Genomic DNA, 19517 nt, shown 5'->3' with positions numbered 1-19517 from the left:
CACCAGAAGCCCTTAAATAGTGTCATCTTCTCACCAAAGGCTTGCTCCCCAGCATAATCCTTCCTAAACCAAAATCCAGTGTTTGGGGGGGGGGGGGGGGCGGGGGTTGTCGGTGGGTAATTACACTTTGAGCAGTGAAACGCTGTGGGAAGTACCAAATGCCTGAAGAGAAAAAAATGCAGTTTCAGCAAACACTTTTTTGAAAGGCGGCACACAAAAACCTGGAGGAGAGGAAAGGAAGGGACGAGACAGAGCCCGGGGCGTGAGGCGCAAGCAGAGAACCACGGGGCTCTGCTCACACTTCAGGGGGACCCCCCACCCCCCTCCTCACCCCGTCACCCCGGCCCACGGCTGCCGGGCTCAGTCACACAGGGAAAAGTCCAGCGTGTGACTCAGTGGGAGAATGAGCCCTGCGGCCCTGCAAGCTGGAAATGGGGTGGGGGGCGGAGGTGAGGGGGCAGGGGGTGTCCGCGCAGCCCACCCCGCCCACCGGCTCCCGGAGCCTCCACCCCAGTTCCCACGCCGCCCTCCCCCCAATGCCCGCCCAAGGTGAAGGGCTGGGCTGGGGTCCTCAACCTGCCGCATCACCGAATGGAGGAAGGAGAGGAAGCCTCAGACCAGGCGACCTGGGCTCAAGGATGCAACCAGGAAAGGAGTGAACAGGGCACGAGGGGGGGAGGGGGTATAGGGGCCGCTGACCCCCGCCTTCTCGGGCCCAGCCCGGGTCCCCGAACCCTCCCGCGCCGCGGCCGCGTTACCTCCAGGGTCCGGATCTCCTGCTGGGTGAGGTCGTTGGACACGGCGCACTTGGTGCGCAGCCCGCGCAGGCTGCCGATGGAGATATCGATGAGCTTCTGGAGCTGCCCGCACTGCTGCAGCGCCCGGCTGGCCGCGGCTCCGGCGCCCCCCTCGGCGGCCGCCGCGTCCCCCGCGCCGCCGCCCTCCTTCTTCTCCCCCATCGCCGCCGCTCGCCGTGCCGCTCTATCCATACCTCGGCATCGGGGCCGCGGGGTGGCTGAGGCGGGGAGCCCGGGGGCGCGGGCTCGGACGGGAATCCCCGAGCCGGGAGGGTTGCACGAGGAGCGCCCCTGGGTGCTGCGGGGAAGGGACGCGAGTAGAGCCGGCGACGGAGCCGGCTGCTCCCGCCCGCCCTGCAGCGGCGGCAAAGCGAAAGCCGCGGCGACCCGACGGCTGCGGCTCCCAGAGCCTTTAAGTGGCAGCCGGGGCCGGGTCAGGGCAGCGGGGCATGCTGGGACTTGTAGTCCGCGCCGCGCACCTGCCTCTCGCAGGCGCCTCCGGAGCCCCCGCCCGCGCGCCCTACGCCTGGAGCCGGGTGGTCCCTCCGCTGTGGACGCCGGCGAGGCGGGAGCGACCTCCTCTGTGTCCCGGGAGTGGCTCCGCGCTGACTCCTCCCCCGGGCGCCCAGAGCCTGGGAGCCTCGTCTCCCCGCCCATCCCTGTCCCCCACGCCGGCCTCCAGTCCAGGGGCTTCCCGCGACCCCCGGATGGGGCGGGGCAGGGGCCGGGTGTCCCTTGAAACCGAGGAGGTTTTGCATCCTGCCATTCCTCCGCCACGGCCAAAACCTAAAAGATGGGGACCGTGGAGGTTCCAGAATTTCTACTTGGGTTTTAGGGGCCGCCATCTAGTGGGAAGGGGCCTAAAGTGCTTGTCGTGTAGCAGGTTCGCCTAGGACTGGACTCCCGATTGTCTCCATGCCAATGGAAATAAATGCTCAGGCATGGAGAGAGGAGGAAGGGCTTTCTTCGGGACCCTTTTCACCCACCAAAATAAGGTGTCCCATTCCTCTGCCACCGCAAGCCAGCCCCCAGCCCAGCCGCTTGGGGTGGCACATTGATTTGTCCTGCCCGTGGGAGCTAGAGTCAGTGCCTGGTTTCAAATTCAGTCTCTAGCTGTGTGACTTTGGGCAAAGTTATCTCACCTCCCGTGTCTGAGCTTCCGCATCAGTAAGGCTGGGTGATAACAGTACCTATGTCCTAGGCTCCAGGTGAAGCCGTGGGCCCGGGCGCAGTACTGCTACTGGACTGGTACCTTCCTGTGCCTCCAGCATTCAAACCCCACCCCATCCCATCCCCGCCCTCACCCCTCCGGAGCCCCTACCAGTTCACATGTGCTCTATTTAGCTGGCTAAACTAAAAAAAAACAAGAGGCTGGTCAAAGGTCCCACACATCCAACATCTGCCAACCAGAGGAAATCTCTGTCCTCTGAATTGTCTCTTGTAAGCTCCTTGGCTGCCCAAGCAGTTGGCTAACTTATCTTCCTATCCTCGTCTGAGAGCCAGATACGGTGCCTGGCACACTGTAGGCGCCCCATAAAGTCGTGCAACCCATTTTATAGGTTAGTTTCTGCTATCTTTCGGGCCAGTTTAATAGGTTCCCTCTGTCCTCATCCTATTTTTTTATTTTTTTAGAATGAGGGTTGGACAGGAACTAGGGTCTCAGGATTCTAGTTCCACCTAAACTATACATAATATATAGTCAGTACTGGCTGACAGGTTATATTACACCTCCCTTTAATATCATTTGAAATTTTGAAATAAATGCTGGGTCTGTAAAACAAAACCATGATAACTTTAAACTGTGCTTTTGCAAACCACCTCCTCCTCTGGAGAGCTTCTGAAACACAAGGGTCTTCCTTCCCAGCTCCTCCCCAAATCCTGACCCTTCTCACAAGAAGAACTAACCCGTTCAGCACTGAATTTGTCACAGGACTCTATGTGCTGTATCTATGAAACCCCCTCCTCCCCCAACCCTGACTGTTCCCTTAACCCCACCCCACCCCCATGCAGCAGAGTAATAACCGCCCTGAAAGAGAAACTGCTTGACAGTGATTCTCAAACTTGGCAGCGGGTCACAATCTCCCACAGTGCTCCCTTAATACAGAGCACCCGACCCTGGTCGCGGAGTCCCCCGTTCAGTAAACTGAGGACAAGGCCGGAGAATTTGTGTTCTAACAAGTGCTCAAGCAGCACTAATGCTGCAGGTCTGGGGGCCGAGCTTTACAGTAAGAGGCCTTGGCACCGCGGGAGGTCAGGTAGGAGGGTCCTTAGTGCAGCCTGGCTGGTTTGGAACCTTCATTTGTTCAGTAGCCAGAGCTCCCAGGCTTGAGCGACTGGTTCACTCTAACTCAATTCACGAGAGACGTCCTGATTAAGTGCCAATTTATGTATGTGCATCAAGCTTGTAATTGCCACAGGGGGCCTGGCCAACACATTCCGCCGCCCCCCCCCCCCCCAGGGCCACTTTATGTGGGAGGACAAGTGCGGACTGTGGAATCCACACCTATGATGCCACCATGGCAATGGTGTCGATGCTGGAGACTGGACAAACCCCAGCTCCCTGGCTGCTCTCCTGCCAGGCTCCATGCAGCCAGTGCCTCTGCTGGGGACACAGTCTTACTTCTGATTTGTTGCAAGCGGTCAGTAAGCCACAGCTCTCCTTCCCAGTTCATCTCAGACACACTCCAGCCTCCTCGACTGGGTTTGGGTTGCCCTTCAGCCACACATTTCCAGAACTGCCTCCTAGAGATGCAGAAAGCAACGATTTTTTTAAAAAAGAATCCTTCATTCATCCTTTTAACATTCAAGAAGCATTCATTGTCTACTTTTGTGGCAGGCCTCTGTGTTCTGGGCTCTGAGAAAGAGTACTGAAGAGAACCAGGGATTTATATTCTGGTATGAGAAGACAGACAATAAACAAATAAGTAGAATGCGCAGGATATTAGGTTGTAAAGGTGCTATGAGGAAGGGAGACAGGCAATGCAGTGACTGCAACTTTCAACAGAGCTGTTTGAGGGACTGGGGTTCTCAGCTCTGTCCCTGAATCACTGTCTGAACTTGGACAAATCTTCTCATCTCAGTCCCTCTCCTCATTTGCAAGATGGCGAGTATATGTTTGAGGATGAATGGAGATGCTTATGCAAAGTGATGGTCACAAAGTAAGAGCTTAACATATTTCTTTTTATTTATTTGATAAATACCTACTATGCGCCAGGCACTGTTCCATATACCTTACTTACTCCATTGAACTAATGTTAGTTCCCTTCCTTCCCACTTTCCAGAGTGACTCTCTTCTGGTTAAATGAATTCATCTATTATGTGTTGATTCTTAACTTCAACTTCAGCTCCAGCTTCTTAAGTCTTTCTTCAGCACAGAACGTTGGCTCCTTCCCTCCTTCCTCCCCTCTGCCTCAGACACCTCCAGTATTTCCTAGGGTGGACTCCCCTGCATGTATCTCAACACCACAGTAGCCATGCAAGCATGTTTGTGTTCATGTTTCACGCTTCACAGACATGAAAAGGGTGCCTACCACGTGCCAGGCTCTGGGATAGGCCCAGAGTGAAGGCAACCAAGTCCTTAGTCATGGTAACCAACATGAGAGTGGAGACAGAAAGTTAACAAGTCAACACAGTAAGTACTATCAAGGGGGAAAAGCAAATAGCGACAGCAAGTTCCCAAGAGATAAGGTGCTTCATTAGATGAAGTGGTCAGAGAAGTACTCTTAGATCATTGAACTAAGATCTAAATAAGCAAAAGGAGCAAGCCATGTGGAGCGCTCAGAAAGGGGCATTCCAGGCAATGGGAACACCACGTGCAAAGGCCCTGGGGCAGGAACAACTTGGCACACTCCGGGAACACAACGAAGGCCAGCGTGGCTAAAGCGTGATGAGAGAGAGTAGGGGTTGCAGATGACGTGGGATTGCTGGGCAAGGGCCAGATAAAGTAGGACATGGGCAGGAAGTGGGGTTTTTCTCTGTCTTTGTTAATCCTGATGTGGTCCCAGATCACTGCCTTGCCTGGGAGCCTCTCCAAGCTCCTTTGCTATTCAATGCTTTTTGGAGCCTGTGTCCCAGTTTAAAAACCTAATGAAAATAAAAAGTGTCTCTCCAGAAAATGATACATTGAAACTCACGATTATGACACAACCTCAGGGGGCTTGTGGGCCCCCTTATGGTATCTGTGCACCCCAGGACTGCAGACAAGGTTAGGGACCCTGTCACACTGTTGGTCCCTTTACTGGATAATGTTGGGCCACACAGGAGTGTCACGTCACCATGCCTTCGCGCAGGCTGTCACCACTGCCCGCCCTGCCTTCCACTCTTCCCATAGGTCTGGTTCACACGCCCGCACACTGCCCCCCAACAGACTCGGTCTCTCCAGCGTCCACAGTCCCAGAGAACTCTGCGCACATCACGTATTGTTCGTTCTCTCCCCGCCTGTTTCCCTAACTGGATAGTGAGCTTTTTGGACTCACATAGACTCATACGATCTGGTTTTCGCCTCTCGGAGGTTATATTTCCTCATCTGTAAAAGGGGTGGCTGAGCAGGAAAAAAAAGGAAATACAATGGGCCTGGGACACAACAGTGTTGAACACGCGTTTCAATAAACAAATGATGGATTGCATTTCACAGGCGAAGAAACCAGGGTCTCTGGAGGGATACGGCCCCCGAGTGGCTGAGCTGCTTGTTCTGGGAGACGCATCGCCGCCACCTGTGCAGTGTGGTCAGCAGGAGCTCTAGGCCAGGTCCCAGGAAGGAGCCAAGGGGGAAATGGCCTTCTTGCCCATAAGCTGAAGACACCCATGATGTCGTGGGCTTTTTCAGGCAACCTGGCCGGAGAGAACTGCTCTGGGAGAGGCAGGGGAAACCAGTCCAGGGAAGGGCAGGAGAAGACGTGCATACTCTCTCTGCTGCCGTTTAATCCTCTCCAAACCCTGTATCCTCCTCCACTTTCAAGTCCCTGCCCTTCTGAAGCCAACAGGCTACCCCACGCGCTCCCCTAGCTTGTGGTTTCTTGCACCCAATCTCCCAATCTCGTCCACTCTCGCTGTGGCCTCCAGCTTCCCCTGCCCTATGCTTCATCGGAACCTCCCTTTCATTGTCATTATCGCCTTTTCCACTGTCACGGGCTCACGGCCTTCCCTTCCTCCTCACCCCATGTAGAGTCCATGCTGCAGCGTGACTGTCACCCCACAGCCCACGACCTCAGTAAACGTGCCCCTTTCCCACCATAGGGGCCTGGCTACGTCCCAGCCCCGGTAAAGCCCAACCCTTCGGCCTCTCCCAGCCTGAGCCCGAGCAGCTGAGGGATGCTGGAGAGAAGCACACAGCCCTGCTGGTGGGTTGTTCTTTAAATTCATGACCACAAACCTCAAATTGGCACTCCTCATGCCTGGCAAGCCAACCAGCCTTTCCTAGAAAGCTCATTTTCCTGTGCTCAGAGATGGCGATTTCATACTTCTTCTATCTCTACCAAGTGCCCTGCACTCCTCCTCCTTCACTGAGGAGCGAGGAGCCATCAGACCAAATCTACCAGCCCTCCTGCCCTGTGCCATGCTGCCTGCCTCTCCTGTAGCCAAAGAAGAGGCATCCTGTCCCAGCCGAAGGCCAACCACCTTCTGCTGGGACTCTCTCCCTCCAGCAGCCTGGAGGCCTCCCCTCAGCCAGGGTCCTGCTTTTCTCTGCAGCATCGTTTTCTCCTTTCTGCCCTGTTATGTGCATTTGCACACAAACATGTTCCAGTATCTCCCTTTAGGAAAGAAAGAAGATGGGGAGAGGAGGGAGGGAGGGAGGGAGGGAGGGAGGGAGGGAAGGAAGGAAGGAAGGAAGGAAGGAAGAAAGGAAGGAAAGAAAAAAAGAAGGAAGGAAGGAAGGACACATTCTATATCAGGGCCCTAGCAGGAAACAGAATTCACTCAGATGGTTCAGCTGACTTCAAAGAAGGGACTACTTACAAGTCAAGGAAATAAACAAGGATGTTGGGCACCCAGAGACAGGCAGTGCTGGGTAAGAGTGGTAACCCCTAAAGCCGGAAGAGACAAGGGAAGAAATCGTGTTCTGAGAGCCCCAGAGGAGGGGGCAGCCCCAAAGGACTGACAATATGGACTTGGAAGTAGATGAGGTCCCATTATCATGATCATATGATTTTGAAAAGTGAAGACTCAGATGAGAGCATGTCTTTGCCCCCTGGTCCTAGCCTGTATGAGGTAGCCTGAGGAATGGCCAAGGACCAGCTCTGTGGACGGAGGCAGACTTGGTCTCAATTCCATTTCTAAAACTGGCTTACAGTGTGGCCGTAACCAAGTCACGTGTCTCTCTGAGCCTCGAGGTTCTCTGGTATCACTGCCCAAATAGGGCTGTCACGGGGATTAAGTGGGCGATGCATACAAAGCCCACGGCTAAGCACAAGGCAACAATATCCATCATTTCCACAGCGATGATATGATTTTCCGATTCCAGGAGCTTCCCACTGGTCGCAGCCTGCAAAAGGGATTGGGGAGCTGAGTGGAGGGTTGGACGCTGTATCTGGCAGCTTGTTTGGAAAGGGATGAGAAGTGACTAAAAATTGAAGATAATGTAAGAACCTTTCCAAGGTCAAAGCATGGAAAAAATGACGGCGCCCTCGCCCACAAATATGAGCCAAAATAAAAACCACAACACACAAAATCTGCATGGATGCCGAAATGAAAACAGCTTCTTCCTGGGTTTTCTGATTGCATAATTCTAGATAAATCCACGGAAGCCAAACTCTTCATTTCCCAGTGCCCCTGCTGTGTTGCCTGCCTCCGGGTAATCAAGCAACATCCAATCCCAGGATCCAAGTGCGAGAGATTCTTCCCACACTGTAATATAATGAATGGTAACGAAAATGCATCGTATTTCTATTGTCCCATTGTTATTTTTTAACTCTCCAAAGTCCTTTCATCTATGTTAGTTTGCTTGCACACCACCTCTTCCAGATGTGATTGGCAGCTCCAAGATTTAAAACCAGAGGAAGTAAGGGATGGTGGAGCCCGCCCCTCCTCCCCCATATTCACCTTTTACTCACATAATCCAACCCACCGCTCAGGATTCAGGCGCCGCCTCTTCCTGGAAGCCCTCCCTCACCTCCAGGCTGGCCCAGCTCACTTCTTCCAGGCTGCCAATGGCCTCAGTGCTTGCTCCCAGCATTTTAGGGCATCCCTGCCTTGAAAAACTTGGTTTCTTCATCTGCCCCCTGTACCTGACTATGAGCAATCCCAGGGGCCTTTGCTCATACTGCAGTGCTCCAAAAGGCTTGGGCTTTGTGGCTGAATTAAATGAGCCAACTTCATTAATATAAAGCTCTTTCTCAAGTTGGATTTGAGATCCTGGGAGGACTTTTTTCATGGGAAATAGAGACAGCACTAATCTCGCCCCAGACAGAACACAGAGACTTGGAAAGTTTCCCTCCAGCCACCTCCACCCACTCCTAAACATAACACCCACTGATAACTGTGCTCCCCGAAATGCCACCGTTGGAGGATTATTGTCTTCTACTGACATTCGTATTCTGCCTGATGGGACTAGAGTGCCGTAGGTGGGCGGGTGCTTAGGGGGGAGGGGGCTCCTGAAGACATTAGATCCTACACTGATTTACATATTTGCCTCTACCCCCACTTCTCGGAGAATGAAACGCAGCAAACCTGCATCTATTTATTCCCTGTGCCCTGGGCATCCCAGAGGGCTTTGAGGCCCAGGAGTATACAATGAGGTCACATTTCTGTTTAATGGCACAATTGCAAGAACTTGAACCGTTCCCCCTCTTAGCCAGGCTCTGTCCCTTTGGGAGCCAAGTCTGTGTCACAAACCTGCTGGGTCGGTGACCTGCCTCGGCCAGCCCTAGGTGCCAGGTGCCTGGACAACCTGGCCAAGACAGGCTCCACCATCCCCTGGAAGCTCTCACCTCCCAGCTAAGACCAGCAGGCAAGGTTGAGCAGTTCCCCAGAAGGGTCGGCGATAAAGCGCTTACCTTTAGCTAACCTATACTGAGCGCTTACTACGCGCAAGGCACTGTTCTGAGCCCATTTAATACATAGCCCAGGATCCTCATGCCCACCCTAGGAGAGAAGTGCTATTAACCATAATCCCTGGTTACTGCAAGGAAACTGAAGTTGAGGAAGATTAACTACACCTCACTGGCTACTCCTTCTCAGTGTCCTTGCTAGGCATCCCTCATTGTCCAATTTCTAACTGCAGAGGCCTGGGCAGGCCTTGGCCCCCCCCCCCCCCCCCTTCGGGCTCACCCAGCCAGCACATCTACAAGCTGCCGCTGCCCCTGCCCTGAGCTCCAGCCCCCACCTGCCTCTCCACATCTCCATGTGGAGGGAGTTCTAACAGGCAATTCAAGCTCAGTGTGTCCAAAACAGAGCTCCTGGTCCCCCCTCACTCAGCTTGCTGCTCCCACAGTCTCCCTCCAGCTCACACCATGGCAACACCATCCTGCCGCTTGCTCAGCCCAAAACATTCGAGTCATTCTTGATTCTTCTCTTCCTTTCCCCCACATTCAATGCATTAGCAAATCCTTTTAGCTCACTTAAAAATGCGAGCGCGCGCGCGCACGCACACACACACACACACACACACACACACACACACACACACACACACACGATTCAGCAGGTTCCAATCTCAGCACCAGGGCTGGGGACGCTGTGTAAAAAGGGACAGATGTGGTCCCCGCCCTCAGGGAGATGATATTCTCGAGGGGGAAGACAGGAAGAAACAAGGAGCAGTAGAGCACTAGGATACCCTCGAAGAGTGAGGAGTGCTTCAGAGAAAAGAACACGCAAGGATTGGGTAGATTCAGGTGATGTTTGATCTGAGCCCTGGAGGCTGAAGAGCCACCGCATGGAGATCCAGGGTCAGGGAGCAGGCCGCTGGGAGAGGAACCAGCTGGGCATGTGGGGACTTCTCCGGAGGCCAGAAGACAGGACACGCAGGAGACTGGCTTTTACTCGGAGTGCCTGGGCAGCCGTAGGGGGAGGGCTGTGAGAAGGTTAGAGGAGCTCTCCTACAGCGTGGCCACCACGGAGGCCAGCGTGGTTCAAACGGTAAAGCAGCCCGGCCAGGTGTGAGCGTCGACCTATGAACCAGGAGGTGACGGTTCGATTCCCCAGTCAGGGCACCTGCCCGGGTTGCAGGGCTCGATCCCACTGTGGGGCGTGCAGGAGGCAGCTGATCAATGATTCTCTCTCATCATTGATGTTTCTATCTCTCTCTCTCCCTTCCTTTCTGAAATCAATAAAAAAAATATTTTTTAAATATGTAAATAAATAAATAAGTGGTAAAGCAGAGCCCCGAGAGCCAGAATAGATGCAGGGAGAGTGGTGGGAAGGCTACCAAGGTGTGACTGTGAGGGAGGAGACGGTCAAGTTGAGAGACGGAATGTGCTAACGGACCACGGTCCGGCCACAAAGAAAAACAGAACTCGACTGGAAACCTGCAGCAATCAGCCCAGGAAACCAAACCGCTAGCCCTGCAGCAACCGGCCCCAAACAGCCGGGACTTGATCAATAACTGCCGGCTTCCCTAATTTCTGCCCCTCCTGCCAATTTAGGACCAAGTAGTAAAAGCCAGACACGCTCCCCTAGCCAGTCACATAGGACACCGATGTCCTGGCCGAGGTCAGTCAGCACCTTCCTAGAAGTAGGAAAGCGAGGTCAAAAAAAGGTGAAGACTTCTCAGTCACTAGATCTTGTCAGGGGGGACTGACTCGTGCCCCAATAAAGCTGTGTTCAATTTCAGTCAAGGGCACATGCCTGGGTTGCAGGCTCAATCCCCAATGGGGAGCATGCAGGAGGCAGCCAATCAATGATTCTCTCTCATCATTGATGTTTCTATCTCTCCCTCTCCCTTCCTCTCTGAAATAATCTATAATCTATCTATCTATCTATCTATCTATCTATCTATCTATGAAAAAGAGGAGGAGGAGGAGGAGGAAGGGAGGGGAGAAGATAGGAGGTGAGGGGAGGAGCGGAGAACAGAGAACAGATAAGAGAAGAGAAAGAAAGAGAGAGAGGAAGGAAAGAAGGAAGGAAGGAAGGAAGGAAGGAAGGAAGGAAGGAAGGAAGGAAGGAAGGAAGGAAGGAATGGAGAAAGGAAGGAAAGGGAGGGCAGGCAGGCAGGTCCCTGAAAAACTTAGTGCTCTTAGCCATCGAAAGATAATAGAACATGAAACATATTTCACTAAATCAAGCACATAAATAGAGGCCCATATGTCGAGGTTCTATTTGTTCTGTGACAGTGTAAAACCTGCGCAGTTATTATCAGGATGAAAACAACAAACAAACACAAACCACATGCACCTTCTCCTGATGAGACCTTCTGCGCTGGATCAGAGTGAGCCCCTCTGCAAATTCCGTCCAGGCAGGAGGAGTAGGAGGGTCCTCAAGTCCAGACCGATCTGGTCTGGGTGCAGGCGTTGGCACCCACGAGCCAAGCTGCCGGTCAGGAACCAAAGGCAAGGAGATCGGGGGCAGGTTAATTATCTCCTCCATGCAAGCGCTGGACTTGGTAGCTGGCTTGTTTAAACCTGTGAGTCTGTGAGGTAGGAACTGTTATCCCCATTTCACAGATGAGGAAACTGGGTCCAGCGGGCTGGGGAATTTTATCAGTGTCACACAGTTCTATACCCACGGTTCTTGGCATAGAACTTCAATCGGTACCCAGATCCTCCTGACCCCAACAACCATGCTCTTTCCTCCTTGTAGCTTCTCTGAACAAGAGACACAGGCATCATGGTCAGAAGCTGTGGGCACAGTGCTGGGTTGGAAGTCAGGGCTTCGACAGGCAATACCTGCTATTTTTGTTTTGTCTCATAGCCCTCCCCCTTTGTGGCAACACATCCCTCTTTCCAGTAGGAAACTCATTTTGTGAGGTTCTGGTGAGCTGACCCTGCCTAAGATAGACACTCATTCCTACCTCCACAGCTACTCATTCCGGAATAGGCATGTGATCAGGCAGGACCAATCAGAGGCCTCCCCTGGATTTTTGCATAAAATCTACTGGGAAGTTGGTCTTTCCTATGGTGGTAGTAACTGTGTGGAAAACAGAATCTGGGGCGGCCACAAGACACCCTTCTAGCCACATGGGGAAGGTCAGCTGTGGACTCAAACCAACAGAGAAAGGGAAGCAGAAAAGAGAGACAAGATGGAGAGTGCCCTGAAGACCTTGATTGGACTTTGGATCCAGCCATGCCTGAGTTGTCCTGGGGGGTCCCAGATACACAATTAATCAATTCTCCTTTTTACTTGAGCAGGTGTAAGCAAGAGAAAGGTAGGCACACCAGGATGGAGGAGATGAGAGGTGGCCTGGGAGCTCAGCAAGGCCTGGGGTATCCTGTGAGATGAAAGGGGCCGGGGAGGGGAGGGGAAACAGAGTCTTCCAACGCCATTTGGTGCCATCCTTGTCACCCACCCACCACCCTGCCATGTGACTTTGTACCCATCGTGTACTTCTCTGATCAGGCCTGCCATCTGCAGAGGGATCTGCTAATTTGCAAAACCAGACCAGAGACTGCTTGTTCCTGGGAAACCAGAGAGACGGAAACTCTCCAGTGAAATAAACATAAAGAGACCTTTCCCTTTGTGGAGAGGAAGGAGGAACCACACAGTTACCTCGTGTGTGTCAGGCACCTGGCCTGCTTCATTGTAAGTTACTAAACTGAAGGTAGGGATGCAACGCTTGATGCTCAATGCATGTCAATCACGCAGAAAGGACATTTTGGGAACGAATGGAACATTTACCCCAATGAATCATCACCAGAGTGCAATGAGAAGAGAATGAGAGGCAAGGAAACTGATTCTTAGAAGGGGTCAGAAACTCCCTCAAGCCCGGCTGGTGTGGCTCAGTGGTTGAGTGTGGACCCATGAACCAGGAGCTCAGAGTTCAATTCCTGGTCAGAGCACATGCCTGGGCTTGTGGGCTTGATCCCCAGTTGGGGGGTGTGCAGGAGCAGCCGATCAATGATTCTCTCTCATCTTTGATGTTTCTCTCTCTCTCCTCTCCCTTCTTCTCTAAGATCAATTAAAAATATATTTTTTAAAAGAAAGAAAATCCCTCAAAGCCAGAGTTGGTAGATGGCCAAGGCAGAATGCAAGGCACAGCTTTCAGGCCTGAGAACTTGCATTCTTGCTATTGCCCTAGAACAGTGATGGCAAACCTATGACACGCATGTCAGAGGTGACACGCAAACTCATTTTTTTGGTTGATTTTTCTTTGTTAAATGGCATTTAAATATATAAAATAAGTATCAAAAATATAAGTCTTTGTTTTACTATGGTTGCAAATATCAAAACATTTCTTCTATATGTGACACGGCACCAGAGTTAAGTTAGGGTTTTTCAAAATGCTGACACGCCGAGCTCAAAAGGTTCGCCGTCACTGGCCTAGACTGACAGAAACCATCACCCCCTCTGCAGGACAAGCCCACGGGGGTGGGGGTGGGGGGTGGAGAGGAGATGTGGAGGGAGGGGGAGATCTCTGGAAAGCCAGAGCAGAGCAAATAAAAAGAACGGGTTGAACTATAAGACTTGGTAAATAAGATTGAAAACATTAGATGATGAAGGATGTGTAATTGCTACCATGGAGGGGAAAGCCACACGGAGGGTGGGGGAGTGGCAGCAACCATATCAGGGCCAAGGAGGACTGGCAGCGGGGAGGGGGGCGGGGAGTGGGGGATGGAGAGAAGCCAGTGTTGGAACAGAAAGTGATAGCAGCGGGAGGCTTGGAATGAGGGCTTTATCTGAAACGCCCTCCTTTGAGGATGGAGTTCTTGGGTAAGGAGAGAGAAGCCAAGAGATGACCGTGGTCAGGGGTGCCTGAGACTGCCTGCCAGAGGAGTGTGCATGTCTGCCTGGGGCAAGGGACACAGGCAAGAGAGGCTTAGGGTGGACAGGGAGAAGCTTGCTTCGGGGAAGAGTCAGGGGCGGTGGGCTGGCTGGATGAGCTGACATGCAGACTGTGCGGAGAGCAGTTGTGTGAGAAAGGCCGCTGGTCCAACCCAAGAGCTCTAGGCTCGGGTAAGCCAGCCCTGGGTTGGAGCCCAGCTCAGCCTGTCCCCGTGTGACCCTCAGTTAGTTCGTTCGGAGCCTCCATTGGCATCTGAGAATCAGAACGGTCCTTCACCAAGCCTGGCACAGAGGTGGGTATAATAGGAAAACAACAAGCAGGGGAGCTGAAACCTTACGCCCTGGGGTTTGCGCTGGAGAGAAGACCGGTCTCTCCTACTCCCCTGCCTGCACCCCCACGTGGGGCCGGGCTCAGGGACCACGTTCTACTTGCAGAGAATCCTGGAGGGGAAAGAGGGGAAGGGGGCCCGAAGCCCAGTAACTTTACCTTTGAGTAGTATCTAAAACCCTTACCTGAGACTTCTGAAGTTGTTTTTTAGGGAAAAAATTAATTCTAACTTCAAAGCTTCCTTGTTCTCTGTGTTGGGGGAGGAAAAGCCTTAGCCTTTGGGGCACAAGCCCCTCTTGTTTGGGGAGAAACGCTTCTATGGGCCTTGGCTGACCAGGGGTTAGCCCAGGGGATCTCCTTCTGGAGTGGCCCCGGGCGGCCAGAAAGGGCTGCCTTGAACGATGGGAATTGTGCTCACGGTTTTATCTTTAGGAATAAGAGCCCCACCCCACCCTGCTTGGTATGTAGAGATGGACTGCACTGCTTGGAAAATGATTTGCTCCTGGGAGAAGAATGTGTAAGTGTGAGTGCGTGTGTGAGTGTGTGTGTGTGAGTGTGTGAGTGTGAGTGAGTGTGTGTGTGTGTGTGTGAGTGTGTGCTCATGTGTGTGTGAGTGTGTGTGCGTGTGTGTGCATGAGTGCGTGCGCGCATGTGTGTGTGTGAGTGTGTGTGTGAGTGTGTGTGTGTGAGTGTGTGTGAGTGTGTGTGTGCGCATGTGTGTGTGAGTGTGTGTGCGTGTGTGTGCATGAGTGCGTGCGTGCGCGTGTGTGTGTGAGTGTGTGTGTGAGTGTGTGTGAGTGTGTGTGTGAGTGTGTGCGCATGTGTGTGTGTGAGTGTGTGTGCGTGTGTGTGCATGAGTGCGTGCGCGCGCGTGTGTGTATGAGAGTGTGTGTGTGAGTGTGTGTGCACGTGTGTGTGTGTGTTCAGGGGGGTGTTTTCTGCCCAGGAGAATGCCCTAGGGATCAGGCTCCTGGCACCTAAGGAGGTCAGGGGTCCCAATGAGGTGGGCTCTGCTGGGCATCATAGCAGAGGCATCAGGCATGTTCCATGGTGTCCTCAGGAGAGAACAAAGGCTAATGGGAAGAGCTGGCAGAAGCCAATTCAATACAAGGCAGGGCTTCGCACAGCCACACCACAGCCACTGAGCAATGAAATGGGAAGCAGAGAGCTCCCGACAGCCCATCAAGATCAGGTGGACTGAGAATCAGCAGTTTCCTTAAGGAGGAAACTCAAGGCAGGAAAAATAAATAAATAATACTAATAATGACTGCTGCATTCATGTTGTACTCTATTATTAACTTCTGGAAAATAATTCAGTCATTTGAAAGCATATAACCTTTGGCTCAGTAATTCCACTTCTTGGTCATCTATTTTAGGAGATTTGCCTCAATATGGAGTGATGGAAGCTTTCTATTCAAGGATGTTGGTTCCAGTGTTGCCTAGGGTCCTGAAGTCCACCTATGATCCCAGTATCGGAGGAAGGCTGTTCTGTGGCCGATGGCCGGCCAGTGCTGAGGCCATTTGCAGCCAGTGGAACTCTGGGAGTCCTAATTGCAGGTCTCCGCCTTCCACGGGTGAGACCATCTCAATCCGCCCAACTTGCCCGCGCATCACAACGAGTTACTTTATATCCTTGCGAATGACGCAAAATAAAAAGACCGGCTATAAGGGTTTGGGTAGATGGAATACCACTCAACAATAAGCAGTCAGGAATTGCAGATAGATGTGACGACGTGGGTGAATCTCCAAAGCGTGTTATACTGAGGAAAAGCGCCTTACACAAGAGTACCCGCTGTACAATTCCACTTCGTTTCATGATATTCAAGAACAGGGCAAGTTAGTCACTAGTGATAGACATCAGGACAATGGTTGCTTTTGAGGAGTGGGGTGTGGACTGGAAAAGGACACCAGGGAACTTTCTAGGGTGAACCTGCAGCCCAGGTACATGCCCTTGACCAGAAACGAACTCGTGACCCTTCAGTCTGGGGCCAACGCTCTAACCACTGAGCAAAACCAGCCAGGGCTTGCAGTACATGTTTATATCCATGGTCCTAGAATCCAGAGTCCTTACCCCCGGGTCTACTTACTCACTGAGTCCTCTCCTTACTGTTCCTCCCCTGGCCCCTCAGCTCCAGCCCCACTGACCACTTGCTGTTCCTTAAACAAGCCAAACACACCCCCATCCCAGGGCCTTTGCACATGCTGTTCTTCTGTCTGGAATTTCCTTCTCCCAGTCTGATTGCTCCTTCACGTCCTCAGTTCCGTGTTGAACATCACACTACCAGAGGACTGCACACAACTCCTCCCTCCTTCCTCTTCCCTCTCGGCCTTATTTCTCTTCATCACCCTCATCGCCGCCTGACACAGTACACATGCATTTGTTCACTGTCTGTCTCCTCTGCTCCAACGTCAGCTCTACCAGACAGGGACTCTGTTTTGTCCACTGCTGTGTTCCCAGCCCCTGGAAGAAAGTGGATAGAGCATCGGCCTGCGGACTAAAAGGTCCCAGGTTCAATTCCAGCCAAGGGCACATGCCTGGGTTTCGAGCTCGATCCCCCCCAGTAGGGGATGTACAGGAGGCAGCCGATCAATGATTCTCTCTCATCATAGATGTTTTTATCTCTCTCTCTCCCTTCCTCTCTGAAATCAATAATATATGTGTGTGTGTGTATATATATATATATATATATATATATATATATATATATATATAGTTTGTTTGTTTGTTTGTTTGTTTAAAGTGCTCACTAGAGCCCTAACCAGTTTGGCTCAGTGGGTAGAGCGTCGGCCTGCGGACTGAAGGGTCCCAGTTTCAATTCTGGTCAAGGGCATGTACCTTGGGCATGTACCTTGGTTGCGGGCACATCCCCAGTAGCGGGTGTGCAAGAGGCAGCTGATCGATGTTTCTCTCTCATTGATGTTTCTAACTCTCTATCCCTCTCCCTTCCTCTCTGTAAGAAATCAATAAAATATATTTTTTAAGTGCTCACTAGACATATGTTGAGTGTTTGGTCGTAGTGGCCTCTCACAGCATCCCTGGGCAGTTTTTGGAGACTGTAAAGTTTGAAAAGGATAATGATTATAAACAAAAGGCCTGACACAGTAGTCCATAAGTGTGAGTTCTTTTGTCTTCCAAACCTCTCCCGCAGGTGTCTAGGCATGGATGTGTCATTGTCTCCATTTTTAAGTTAGGAAAATAAAGTTTCCAATGGTCTAGTGACTTTCCCAAGAACGCCCTACAAGTGGCAGATCTCAATGTTGAATCTGGGTCTTTTGATCCCAAACTGCCCTTAAGGCAGACAGCAGTCGGCGGTTAAATGCCAGACCACACCAGGGGAGGCAGCGGGGTTGGCACGGGGACTAATTTGCTGACCACTAATGGAGACCAGCCAGGTAGACTCCCCTCCCCCAGTTTCATATGGTGGAATTAGGGGCAGGGAGGAGCTCGGTTGATTGAAGGCAGCCAACAGGAGAACAGACGTGTGCCATAGAGTCTAACACGCAAATTCTCTAGGATGGACAATGGCATGTCACTGTGAGTGCACTAAGTGAAGGTGAGTGCTAACATTGGCCCCATCGCAGCGTCTGATTTAGCTTGTAGCACATCCCAGCTGGCCTCTGGCTTCCTCTTGCTACCCTGTTAATCCGGAATCCCTCTCTCTAAACCAGTGGTTCTCAACCTTCCTAATGCCACGACCCTTTAATAGAGTTCCTCATGTTGTGGTGACCCCCAATTTCATTGTTACAAATTGAACATAGTTAAAGCATAGTGATTAATCACGAAAACAATATGTAATTATATATGTTTTTCCCAATGGTCTTAGGCGACCCCTTGTGAAAGGGTCGTTCGACCCCCAAAGGAGTCACGACCCACAGGTTGAGAACCTACTTCCCCAGTTCCTCTGACAACTACCCCCCAGATCAAATGCTCCAGACTTCTCTATCCCTCACCTGCCCTGGACCTGGGACTCTCCCCGCAGACGTGCTGTTTCAGCAGGCCCAGCCTCACCCAGGGTCTGGGGGTTTCGTTCCCAGTTCAGGTCCTGAGAGGTCATCTCATACCTCATCGTGGAAACCCACTCTGGGGAGGGCTCTGCGGTGCAGGTGCAGGTGCAGGTGGCCATCTTGTCCTGAATCTGAGATTTGTCGTGTTAGCAGGAGTCACACGCCCCTTTGGCAACCTGAGAAAAGCCATGAATCTTCTCCTCATGGAGAAGGACATTCACACAAGTTTTTTTTTTGGGGGGGGTCCCTGCCTTCCCTGAAGCCCACCCACAGAAACTAAATCAAGGGCATCTGCTTTAAGTATACGAGCATCCTATTTTTTCAGAGCCTTTGTTATATTCCTTAAAACATTCCAATGCTCTGAAGTGTTCCAACCTTTAGATGGTTAGGGGTGTTCCCCCCTTAATTACAGACTAGTTTGTGTTGGAAGAAGACAGATCTAGTGGTAAATGAAGCTTAGGACTTGCCTGGGAGAATGAAGCTGAAAAGAATAGCTCAAGTCTCGTGTCTTGCCAGAAGGAGAAGGAACACAGCGTCCTCACGCGCAAGGCTTGTTCTAAACTTAGCCAGCTCCCGTGGCTCATAGTTGGCAAAATGAGCTCCACGCCGTCCTAATAAACACGCCATGGCGCCGTGACTCACTGAGGCAGCAGCCGGGTTCGGGATGTGGCTCCTGTAGCCAGCCAGACGAGGGACCGTGCTGGGCTCAGCCGCCCAACCCAGCAGAGATGTCCAACGTAGGGGCAAGGAGGGCCCGGGCATCGGGCTGCCCTACAGAGCCAGAGAAGTGCATTAGTGGAAGAACCTAACTTCTCTTCACACAGAGAAGGAAAAAGGGGCCAGGAAGAGGGGGGGGGGGGAGACTGCAGAACATAGGGGAGCACCTGGTGAGGTCACACAGTGAAGAACTTCACCCGATGGGATTCACAACCACCAGGACATGCAACAAAGGAGGCAATGGTGGGTAAACCAACCCACCTGAGGATGGCATTCCTAGATGCCAAACGTTTTCCCTCTCTGTGACCTTACACATCTGGGCATTAATAGAAGGTGGCTGTAGAAGGAGAGACAGCCCTAAGGAAGGGCTTAGGGTAGAAGAACAGGCTGTGCTGAGAGCCTGCGGTGAGCTGCAGGCGCTGCCTTCCTGGGGAGGTGGGCAGTTTGAAGGGGGTGGGTGGACTCGGGGTCACCACTGAGTGGGAACACTGAGACAGATGGGCCTGGTTACTATCTTCAGAAAGCTGGTGGGCTCTCCAGTCTGCCAGGTCCCTCTGCAGAGGCTGGGACAACCCTGCAGGACTGCGAGCCGCAGGCTTAGTGGGGTGGGAGGGGCCTTCAGGGCTAGGTGGGGGCTGCAGGTCCCTTGCAGAAGGCAGGAAGAGTGTTCATCTGAGCAGCAAGTCCGAAGTTGCAGCTAGGAAGGGGAGCAGCCCAGGCATAGGTCTGAGGAATGAAGGGAGACTGAGACACATGGCCGGGTAGGTAAGGAACAGGAATGGTCCAGACCCGTGGTCGGC

The 19517-nt window shown here is 52.4% G+C and overlaps 1 protein-coding gene across 16 annotated transcripts in view; it reads right to left on the bottom strand.

Moving 5' to 3' along the window:
* KSR1 (kinase suppressor of ras 1) overlaps positions 1–1313 on the bottom strand; it is a 141570-nt gene extending 140257 nt beyond the window's left edge. For 5 of the 16 annotated variants that reach the window (XR_004972873.1, XR_004972874.1, XR_004972875.1 and 2 more), the window contains exon 1: positions 759–1307. Coding sequence is in view for 8 of the 16 variants with exons in the window: in XM_036340652.1 (XP_036196545.1) it covers positions 759–989 (231 nt within the window). In the remaining 8 variants the exon portion in view is untranslated. Of the gene's footprint in view, positions 1–758 lie in introns of all 16 variants that reach the window. The other 11 variants (XR_004972877.1, XR_004972879.1, XM_036340661.1 and 8 more) reach the window with 7 other exon arrangements.
* Between the last annotated feature and the right edge of the window lie 18204 nt (positions 1314–19517).

Source organism: Myotis myotis, unplaced genomic scaffold, assembly GCF_014108235.1.
Source record: "Myotis myotis isolate mMyoMyo1 unplaced genomic scaffold, mMyoMyo1.p scaffold_m19_p_17, whole genome shotgun sequence".
NCBI classification, from domain to species: domain Eukaryota; kingdom Metazoa; phylum Chordata; class Mammalia; order Chiroptera; family Vespertilionidae; genus Myotis; species Myotis myotis.
This window is presented reverse-complemented; position numbering and strand designations above follow the sequence as displayed.